Below are 11,931 nucleotides of genomic sequence, written 5' to 3' on the forward strand. Positions count from 1 at the left end.
ATAGTAATATTTCATATGGAAAATGGGAACATTTAATAAGATAATGCATTCCATAAATTTTAGCTATCATTTTTTGTTAATGTGCTGATATTATTTTAAGATCATGTAAAATGAAGGCTATTATTCAGCCCAGAACATAAATATGATATAGATGAGTAATTTGTTTTTCTTATTCAAAATTTCTTTCCTGACCATCCTGACTCTCCATGACCATCTTTCAGTGTGATTTGTATAAACTGATGTATACAAAAAAGCAATTATGCACAGCAAACAAAATCTTCACTCCCTAAGACTTCATAAATCCAGGTAGAAAATCCTGAACCAGAGCTAGGCAGTGAAGAGGCATGCAGGGTGTTCTACTGAACAGGAAAATTCAACACATTAAGACATGTGCTTAGGCTGTGAATCCTTCTGGGAGCAAGTTCACCCTTTAGGGATATTTACTGAAAATCATACAGATAGGATTTTCATACAGGCAGGAAAAGTGTAGTTCATATTCAACCTAAGGAAGGAATCTTAAGAAAGCAGACTTGTTATTCTACATCTTCTCAACCAAGAAGTCTAAATGGTTTTTTTCATTTTTACTATTAATTTTTAAAGATCTGACCTCTCAAAATCCTGAAGGGTTCAGAGTCATCAGAAAAATCTATCTTTTTCTCTCAGACCCTGAAAAATCTTGAAAACACAGCCCCTCTGCCATGATCTTACATGTGAATAAGCAAAAACACATAGGGAAAAAGAATCCTGAGGTTCAGAAGGTTTGAGCTATAATCCTGCCTCTGCCTCTAAGGAGTTGAGTGAGCTTGAACAAGGCACTGAACTGTTGTATTCTTATTTACTCATTTTTAGGTGAATAAGCTAGACTGTGTCATATCAAAAGTTTTTTACAGCACTCACATCCTGTGACTGCAAATACCAAATGCTCACCAGTACACACTCCCTTAAGAATTATACAAGATAGGGGCTGGGGATTTAGCTTAGTGGTTTCGCCGCCTGCTATGCAAGCACAAGGACCCAAGTTCCATCCCCGGTACCAAAAAAAAAAAGAATTATACAAGATATAGTGCAGGGTACTTTACATGAAGCCTTGCACATACTACACACTGAAAAGTACTGAGTAAATTAATTCTGCAGACTAAATTATCACTTCCATTATCTCTGCCATTATTTTCTCTTGCACATAGTCCTGAATTAGGTTAGTATGGAACCTAATTTTCTAACAAATAGGATTATGTTTTCCAGGTTGCTTTGGGCCGGGAATGGTACATACACACCATTTATACGGTAAGATCAAAAAACACCAATCGAGGCATTGGCAAAAGAAGTGTGGAGTACCAGTACCACACTCTGGTGCAGCAGGAGAAGCCTCAGGAGACTGCGGAGAGCAGGAAGAAGAGGGAGATCAGGAGCATGCCCCCTCTGGCATGGGAAATCGGTGCTGAAAACAACAGAGGAACAAACATCCAGCACATTGCCCTGGAGCGCACCAGCAAGAGGCAGATCCCTCAAGGGAGAGTTCCTCCTGATGGTGTCCTGCCACAGGAGTTCAACAGTCCCAGCTCTGAGCTCAGCCTGGTCACTGTTGTGGGAGGTATCGCAGTGGGATTGCTCACCATCTGCCTCACTGTCATTGCAGCAATGATGTGCAAGAGCAAGAAGAGTGCCAATGGGAAGGACACTCCGAAGGGCTCAGGCAGCAGCAAGCCCATGATGTCCCCACAGAGCCACCACAATGACAGCTCAGAGGTGTGATGACCACAGGTCAGATTCAGCCTTCTTCTCAAGTGCCGTGGAAAAGTCTGAAACAGGACCCCAAATGCTTCTGATAAACTGCAGAAAACTGGGGACTTCTGTAATGAAGCTGCTCGGAGAAGCTGACTGTACTAATATACTTTGATTTGAATTCTGTCTACTCTTTGCATCCAAGGACAAATTCAGACCACAGCTTTCCTCTTCCCCATGGGGCATCAACGATGTACTCACTCCTACACAGGCAGAGCCATGGATGGATGGAAATGTACTTATTTTATGCATGTTATCTACACAACAGAGATGAACCTGCTTAACGGTGCTAACAGACTCTCTCTGGAGCTTGAGAGGAGTCTGCTTTTACTGTGTTAGTGTGAACCTTGAAGGTGCAATTATCACACTTTTTATTCATTATATAATCAGTGATCACTAGAAAGGTTTTAGTTGGTAGTCTGGAAGAACAATAAACACACACTGTTTACTATGACAAGTTTTCTAGGTGAGAACAGCATAGAATTATGACCAGGGCTAACTGAACCCACAAATCACCTTTTCTACTATTTGGCACAGAGTGGAAAGAAAGATAGAAATGAATTCACTTGCATGAATTTGAATTGCTTTTCATCTTCCTCAAATCCTCTTTGTTTCATTTGCTATTTAATTTTAAATTAAACCAAAGAATATGTTAATTCTAGGAAAGATTTTTATGAGTAGAGCTCTTACATGGCAATATATCTTATTGGTGCTCAACACTTGTGGGAAATGAGAGGGTGAGTGACATTTTTATGACAAAGAAACACCATAGAGTCAGATTCACTACAAGACAGTGTTCTATAAGAATTGAGCCTTGTTATTTGCAGTATTGAACCCACAAATGATAATGAGAAACATCTTTACAGATGGTGAAGGGAGAAAGTGGTATTTATTAATATGTATAACCAGAGTGACTTTTATACATACTTTGTAGAATAAAAGAACATTTTGACAGGTGGCATATGAGGTTATCCCTCAGAGTGGCACAGCCAGACAAAAACATGCAGAACTTAAAAGCAGCTGTAGGATATTTTATTAGATTTCTAATCATATCTGATTAAAACAATAGAAATCTCTGCAATAGTAATTCCAGAAGTAGTCTTCCAGGGGGCCAGCCTGTTGATCATATTCTTCTTTCATCTAGCAAGAAAGCATCATTCTCTGGCATCCTCAGATCACTGAGTTGGGGCCATGAGGTCCCTCTTATGCCCTGAATATAATTTGTTAGCACTGCTGATCATTCACCCTACAAAACCAAGGAATTTGAGTGACTTCATTAGCAAGCCTCCTATGGCCTTTCTGCAGAATTCTTTTTTTAAAATCAAATGGCAGAATTGTAGTCAGGAAGTGAAAATTTCAATAGTTTCATGACTAATCTTCCAAAAGCTACTAAATATATTTCAAACAAAAATGAGGCTGGGAGAAACAGAGTGATGTCTAAAGTACTCAAAGGACTGACATCAAGGTACTGCCTGGAATTCCTTCCAAGTCCCAGCCAGTCTCTTGCCAACTGGACATCCTGGTGGAAGGGAGGTTTTGGGAACGAAATGTCTCCTCAGGTAATACAAGCACATTACATTTGGCATCTGTAAGCACCAGCCTGCTTTTGATTGAGAAAAGGACCCGGCTGGTGCTGGTACAGGAAGAGAAGTGAAATGTGTCTAATACTTGCCTCCCTTCATTTAGGCAGCTCTGCACTTCACATTCAAAGTCTTGTAATGAATAAAGTAGACTGCAGTATCTTCTATTGGACAGTCTCCAAGTATCATCTGCATCTCAAGGATTTCCCCCAAGAACCTATATAAACAAAAAGTACTGTACAGCCCAGGAGTTCACTATCAAAACTAGTAATGATACTTTCTTAATTATCCCCCTTTCTTTTGCTTTATCTTCTTGCAGATACTTAGCTACATTTTTGGCTACCTCATAATTTGCATGAGAATTAACATGAATTAAGCAGTTCCAAATTGTGCATGGGATTATTACTATTTAACACTAGGCTCAATTTATGAAAACTTAGAACTAGAATTCTCAATCAACTTCCTGACACTTTTGCAGTGAAACTCTTCGTAACCTGACTATCTCCACATCTCTATCAGTGAATACAGTAATCAGGAAAGCATCATTATGACAGATCTGTTTTAAGCCTTTCAACCAGGCTAGCTTTACACCAAATTTCACTCTGCAAGTTGTTGTTCTAATGAAGTTATCATGTATAAATTGGAGAGCTTATTAATTATAGAACAAATCTATCCCTTTCTAACAAAAAGAAATTTCTCCTCCATCTCTTCTCATCTCTTCTCTCCATCTGTTCTTCTTTTTCTCTGTCTGCTCTTCTCATCCCTTCTCTCTTTTCTTTTTTCCCTTCATCCCCTTGGAAAAAGAGAGAATCTATGGGAAATAGGCAGATATAGCTTCTGTAAGTAAAAATTACTTGGATTTTTGCCTCATTTAAAAATATATATATTTACTAAATACATGACATACTATACATTAAAACTCCTTTCTGTAGAAAAAATAAGGTAATATGTTTTTTGTTAAATAAAACAGACCCTTATTTTCAAGACTTTGTTTTTAAAGAACTGTTCTGGTATTATCAGAGCAATTACATAAAATATCTTTTCCTAGAGAACAGGATGTAGTCAGTAATAGCTCCTTAGTTACTTAGTACCCCTTGACCCCCATCAGGATCTTGTTGATATTAAATAGTAAAACCACAAAATGAAAATAAATATTACCATTCATATTTATGTAGCCTAAGCATATGAACCATGAAGTATTAAAATGCACAAATGAAGTGTAATGATTGTCTCATTTGTTACTGTTCATTCCCTTAGTTGACATTTACTGAAGGCTCACCTCAGATTGATTAGTCATTCTGAGAAGTTAAGTAGAAACCCAGCTACTTCCCCTGTCCTCCGGGAGGTTATAATCACCTGAGGCTCTTTCCTGGGACTAACATGTCAGAACTTGCATCAAGTTCTCCTCTGGACCAAGAACACATCATACGTATCTGTGAAACACAATTTAAAAATCTCTCCACAACACCAATAGTACAATACACTCTCTTCCTCTACAAAATCCCTGTCTGTTATAAATCATTCTGATCACAGATCAAATACAAAATACTTCCACCCATTAATTTGATGGAATTGATGATGAACCCGCACAGAGGAAATATGTTGTAATACATAGGTAACCCCTGCATTTTCCTTTCCTCTTGGTGGATGATAGGCCCACTTTATTCCAAGAGAGGGATGCAGCACGTGAGCTCGTCTACCTTTACCACCACCAGCATCTCCTGAAGCCCACCCTCTCCCCAGCATCTTCAGTAGTTGGACAATAGAGTTAAGATCAGTTAGAGAGCTGCTGCCAAGACCCTGCATAGCATCTGTGACCGGAAGGACCGGTAGCAAGCTCCAAGGACTTGTAGGACTCTATAAGGAACAACGGAGCACTACCAAGTCATCTTCCCTTTAATTCTTTTCCAGGGTACCAACTCTAAGGACAACATTAAAAATGGAAATAGATGTAGCCAGACAAAAATTACAGAAAACCTTTCTCCATACATTTCAGTGCTAGAAGTTAAGGTATTTCCAAGTTGAACAATGTGAAAGTAGCAATATCAGAATTAATGTAATGACAGTTACATTTTAAAAGTGTCAAATTTTCTTTTGAAAACACCTATTTAATATTAACATGGAAACCAGTTCCATCCTTCAATAGGAAAAAGAAAGACTATTATTAAAGATGCAAATATTTTACAAATTGGAAACTTTCATACTTGTATTATTTTGAGAACTATTTTTTTGAAACTTTTAAATTTTCTTGCCATGATAGCAATAATAAGAGTATGAAAACAACTGTCTTTACCAACTGTATGGCAAGTGAATATTTCTCAAATGTTCAATTAGTCTGACATACCAAGGCTGAGAAATGTGTAATTTGGAAGGAAGCTATAAATACTAGTATTTGCACACATATTCACAAATACACACATATGCATGCACACATAAAAATAAACATACCTCTGAAGGCATAGTACCAACTGAAATAAATTATATGATGATTTTCAAGTCAACAGAGAGGTCATTTATGAAATTTACTATCCTAAGAGTTTCTTTGGCCTTAGTTCAAAATTTAATATGTTTTCTTCAGAAATTTTCCTAGAATTGATCCTAGTATTGTAAAGTAATGACAGAAATTCTCGGGAAATATTGCCTGTAGGTTAAGGATCGCCACTGTCTATTTTTTCTCTTGTCTATATCCTTCCATTTTAAGGAACAAAGGACTTCGGGATTTCAGTAGCTGTTTTATTCTGATAGAAACTTTAAAATAGAGTATAATATTTTCCTTCACTTTCCACCAGAAAGACTATGTAGAATTATGTTTTAATTTTTTGAGAGTCTTGATATGTAGTTCAGGTTGGCCTTGAACTTACTGTGTATCCCAGCCTGGCCTCTAACTTGGTGACCCTCTTGCCTAAGTCTCCCAAGTGCTGTGCTTATAGGCATGCACCACCCAGCCCAACCAGAGATTTTTTGAATAAGAAAAAAAAAGCCAGCTGTCTCTCGTAAACAAAAATTGATGAAACAAAATATACTAAACCGAGTCTCTTTTGACTTAACTTTATTGGGAGAAAGTGAGAATATTAAATTTGCAAGCCTCAATCCATTTTTCTTTCTTTCCTATCTTTGCATTTAATTTTTCTCCTGATGTTTGTTTCTGTGCATTTTTCTAATATTCTGTTTTACTAAAGAACAATAAAAACAAACAAAAAACTATTCTAGCAACAACATCTACTTTACTTCTCCTTTCTCTCTCTTTCTCCATCTCTCTCTTCTTCTTCTCTCTCTCTCTCTCTCTCTCTCATTGTTTCTTTTACTTAGTGAACTAGGTTTTTCTTTTTGGACTATTTGTTTTTCATTCTTTTAGTAATACTTCCCATTACCACTTTCCCTACGTAGTTAGCATTCCCGTTCCTCTGAAAGCTGGGCTGTCCACACAACATTTATGTATAAATCCCTTTTGTATAAAATGTTAAAGCTTTGGGGTGAAAGAAAAAAATTCCTGCCAAAAATCAAAAGCATCATATTGAATAATAATCTGCACCTTGATTTTCTCTCAGCAGAAGTTCAACCTTGACATTTAAGATTTTAAAATCCCTTTAAGGATTTCAGGCCGTATGAATCTCTTTAGGATGATTGAATACTTTACAATGAAACCAGCAGCCAAAAAAATTGCTATCATCTCAACAGCATTGACATTTTAAAATTATAATTATTAAATGCACAATGCTCCTCTACTCTCAGCCAGATGTGCTCTCACCGATTACATAATCACTTAAACACTGAAGGTCAATTTCTGTGGATTTTTGTTTTTTCCAGTGTTTCAATAAACCTCTCCCATAAGAACTGTCAGTCTTGTGCCATAAAAAGAGAGAAATTTTTGAAAACTAAAAATAAAGAGAATTATAATAAAAGTAATTGAAATATAGAAAAGTAGTTACTGGTAAGAACAAAAGACCATTTCTGTAAGGGCCAAAATAATGCACATTACAAAAAATAGTACAAAGCAGTCTTTTTCTGTGACTTGAGGAATTCAAGTTTTTGGCAAGATATTTTCCAAGCCCATTTGTGTATTATATAAAACTATCCTGGGCATGGAGCTGTGCATTTTATAATTGCATTAAGTGCTTCCTTCTTTCCAAGTGCTTCCCATGATACTTAGTAACTTTTTATATTTGTCTAGCCATTGAGTAACACATCTGTGTAGTGGAATTACTTGGAGAATTTAATAGCTTGTGCTAATTTCTCATAGAAATTCTTCAAAAACAAACAGGGTCTAGTTTATTTCATGTGTTTGCTAAGTTACTGCACATTTTCTGGGTATTCACATTTATTCCTGGAAATCTAATTAATGCAAATAAATTGGAGTCATTCAGCCTAATTCCATGTTTAAAAGAACTGTTGCTACCATTTGTGTTTCATACCTACACTGTTTTTCTTCAAAGTGTATTACATGCTTAATATAAATAAAGCCCATATAAATGTATGTTCAAATGGTCCAGTTATTGCGGTGTTTTCTGTAACTTATCTACACTAAAATCATAGAATTCCTGTATTCTGTAGTGTATGTCAGTTTTTTTCATTCTGGTTCTGGAGCTATGAGATGTGTGCGCCCTCCCAACTACCATCCTGCCTCTGGTAGTAAATGTTTGCTCATCCTCAGCAAGACATGCTCAAAAGGTCCTGGTGCCTGCCCTACCAAGTGTCTGGCCGACAGAAATGCAAGACAGTTTGTTGACTTCATAAGATTCATAAAGGGTGCTGAGGAAGCTGACTCCTGCTGAGAGCAATGTGTATTTAAGGAAAACAGCATGTCTGGGTGACTAATCCTTTGTCCTGAGGAGCAGATGACTAGACCCTACTGTAGTTAGGAAACCTGCTGAGCTTCACTTGTGATAATGAATCAACCCTCTGATCTCTGCTGCCAACTGGACTGAACAACTTTGGAAACTGTGCCCATCTCAGTGATCATCTGAGATGTATCTTACAAATATGGAAGGGTAATGCAAAGAAAAGGGAAAAACACAAAAAAGAAGGCAAAATGGAAGAAAAAACCTTTCACGTCAATAGCTCTTCATAGTTTTCAAGGCTAAGAAAGAGATATTCATGTGGTAGCAGAAAGATTCTGGTCAGCAACAGAAATGTGCAGAAAAGCAACTGCCCTTTTTGGCAGGGATTTCTAGGCACGAGAGAGAAAGGCTGGCTTGTGTACCAAAGTTACAATCCAGGAGAAGCAAGGAGGAGCATTTTAGGGAAAATCTGGAATGAATGAATTTTTTAGACAAAGCACAATGAAGACTCCTTTTTCCTTGCCAAATTCTAATTAATTATAAATTCTTACGATAAGAAGGCAAAGAATAAAAAGTACAAATGTCCAAAAGACCATTAGAAAATATTTTCCATAATTTCACATTCTACCTAAAACAACATTGAGAAGTAATTATATTTACTGCAATTAACCTTTTTCTCCACAATCTGCTAGTGAATTAGTTTTCTTTAATTTTGAGGACCCCCTAACTGCTAACCCTTCTCCTGTTCCCACCACGATGTGGAAGGACAGGCAAATAGATGCACACACAGTCGAGTTTACTGAACATAATTTGGCCTCTGCTTCTCACTTTTTTTCTTCGAGACAGGGTCTCACTATGTAGTTCAGGCTGGCCTTGAACTCACTACATAGCCCATGCTGACTTCCAACTCATAGCAGTCCTCCTGCCTCACCCTCCTAAGTGCTCAGATTACAGGCATGCACCACCCTGGACTTCTCACCTTTAAAATGCCTGTCTTCCTTTAATGCTAAATTGATTGTTAAAGATGTCATCTTTTTTTTTTAGAGCACAGAAGGATCTGGATTTTTGTTTTGTTTTGGGTTTTGTTCTTTTATAACACAGCTGTTATAAAGTTCCAAACAAGCGTAAAGTTACATTGGTTAAAAAAAAAAAAAAATTCTCACGCTGGCAGTTAAAACAAGGGAAAACTTAGGGAAAAGTTTTACACTTGTGTTCTTTTTCCTGTACTAGAATTGTCTAAACCAAGACTTTCAAGGGAAGCAAGTCTGCATTCTCAGAGGTAAAGGCTGAGATGGGGCAGCCCTGTAAAGGGGAGGCCTGCAGGAAACTCATGCTCTCCCATAATACAGGGAAACAAAGCACCCGGAGTTTTATCTTCCAGATTCCTATTTTCCCAGGGTCAGTCACATAGACCCAACATTTTATTGTAAGGAAGATCTATCTGGCGATATTCCTTGAATAACTTAATAAAAAACAAAGGGTGGTTCAACTATTTTGGAAGGGGGTTACACAAAGAAAGGTGTTATTTTCTTAGGTATCTCATACAAATAGGGAAGGGGAAATAGTGACGTTGTAAGGGTGTTCGGTTACAGAAATAGATCCCTTTTGACCGCGTCTCAGGGGGTGTGGAGAAGAATGAGTGATTCTGGCCCACAGGAATGCAGGCCAATTTGTTGACTTCATAAGATCCAGGGTGATAGCTCTGCAGTAGTCAGAGCCTTGAGTTAGGCCAAATTCAAAGAAATGAATTATCACAAAAATTTTCCATATGAAGCAGTACATTGTCAGGTCAGATGTAAGCTATATTTCTTCCTGTTACTACAACCTGCACGTCTCACTTAAATGAAATGCCACATGGTGGCTTCTGCCGTTCGCTTTCTAGGGACCTACTGTTTTTCTCACCTTTCGTAGTGTTTAACAGCACTACTAGACTGCACATGGTGGGAACTGATCACACTGGTTCAGGAGTGAATTTAGAAGATCCATTGTACTTAAGCTTTACATATCAAGGGCATAAAACAAGCTTTCCAGCATAGGCAATAAAACACTATAAACAAGTGCAGTAGAGTCATTCTAAAGCTGTTAATCTCCACAAGTTGCATATTTGAGCGTCACATGGGGAGTACTTGGTTCACACTTCATATTAATTAAATAAGAAACTGTCAGAATCAGTATTCCTTAAACCTCCTCATCTTATTTTAAAGGTATCCAGGTTTCAAAACTTTGAAGGAGGCAATTACATTTCTTCACCAGCATTGAGAACATGCTGCCAGATCATGGGCCTACACTCACTAAACATGGGGTTTAGTAGTTTTCTGAGGCTACCATAATAAAGAACCACAAACTAGGTAACTTAACCAGTGGTTTATTTATTTCTCACAGTTCTAAAGGCTAGAAGTTTAAGATCAAGATGTCCTCAGGACTGATTTTTCTGCAGTCTCTCTCCCTCTCTCTCCCCCTCTCTCTCTCTCCCTGTCTCTCTCCTCTCTCTCTCCTCTCTCTCTCCCTCTCTCTCTGTCTCTCTCTCCCTCTCTCTCTGTCTCTCTCTCCCTCTCTCTCCTCTCTCTCTCCCTCTCTCTCCCTCTCTCTCCATCTCTCTCCGTCTCTCTCTCTCTCTCTCTCTCTCTCTCTCATAGCCATTCTCCATTTCTCCACTCAGGATGGTGCAACTTAAAAGAATAAGCTGTTCTGAAGGAAGGTATGAAAGGTGGGAAATTTATGTCTGGAGTTTAAAAGAAATAGGAAGTCAAGGAAGGATGGAGGGAGGGAGAGAGAAAGAAAAGGAGTGGTATGAAGAAAGGGAGAAGAAAAGGAAATGGAGACAGAGGGAAGGGATGGATTGGACTGCAGCATTAAGTACGCAACTCTGTCATAAGAAAAATAGAGTAGAGCAAAAGGGGCATCTTGCTACTTGCCCTCTCATTTCCAATTTAGGATTCTGGAAAGTAATTATTTGTCAAGGGATCCCTGCTTCAAAGTGTGACACAGCCAGATATACTTAGTGACCAATCGGTGTGATATGATGCCAACTAGAAACTAGAGTGACACAAGATTCAACATATGGTAAGAAAAACTGGCCTTCCTTGATACTTTATTACTGTCGGTTTGAGACACAGGGTGCATAATTTCATTTCTGTGACTTTGGGGAGTCACCTCACTTCTCTGGGTCTTTATCTCCCAATATGTCACAAGAATATTTCAAGGCTTTAAAAGAAAGGATTACAAACTCACTGAGCTAAATGACCTGCACGTCTTCTCTAGCTTTCATCACCAACACTGCTTCTGATCTAGAGTTCTCTTCAGCAGCCTCCCCTTTGCCAGGCCCTCTCAGTGCCCTTCCATCAGCTTCTGGCAGCTCAGAGCCCCTTGGAATGAGTATTACCTCAATCGGCACTCAAACAGGAAGCGTCTACCATGGGCATCCGTGTCAGTGTTCCCCAGAATTCATATCCTGGAATCTTAACCTTCAAGGTGATAGTATTAGGAGGTGGAGCCTTGGGAAGGTGATTGGATCGTGAGGGCAGAGACTTCATTATTGAGACTAGTATCCTTATAAAAGAGGCCCAGACAGGCCTCTCACTCTTTCTGCCCTGCGAACCAGAAAGTGCGGTGTCGCAAAACATCAAGTCTGCTAGTGCATTGCTCTTCGACTGCTCAGTCTCCAGAACTATGAGAAATAAGTTTGTTGTTTTTAGGCCACCTGTTTTTTATTTTGTTATAGCATCCCAAGCAAACTAAGATAGCAATGGTATTACTCCAAGGGAAAACGTCTGAGACAAGTCTGAACTTCA

General features: G+C 38.4%; 1 protein-coding gene across 1 annotated transcript in view; it reads left to right on the forward strand.

Moving 5' to 3' along the window:
• The window catches only part of Frem2 (FRAS1 related extracellular matrix 2), a 214,113-nt gene extending 206,277 nt beyond the window's left edge, over positions 1-7,836 (forward strand). The window contains exon 24 of the mRNA XM_004874055.3: positions 1,243-7,836. Within this exon, the coding sequence (XP_004874112.2) occupies positions 1,243-1,752 (510 nt within the window). The 3' untranslated portion in view covers positions 1,753-7,836. The remainder of the gene's footprint in view (positions 1-1,242) is intronic.
• The last annotated feature ends 4,095 nt before the right edge of the window (positions 7,837-11,931 follow it).

The sequence above is a fragment of the Heterocephalus glaber genome, unplaced genomic scaffold (assembly GCF_053883595.1).
Source record: "Heterocephalus glaber isolate CG9 unplaced genomic scaffold, H.glaber_assembly_v1.0 deba00001720, whole genome shotgun sequence".
Classification (NCBI taxonomy): Eukaryota; Metazoa; Chordata; class Mammalia; order Rodentia; family Bathyergidae; genus Heterocephalus; species Heterocephalus glaber.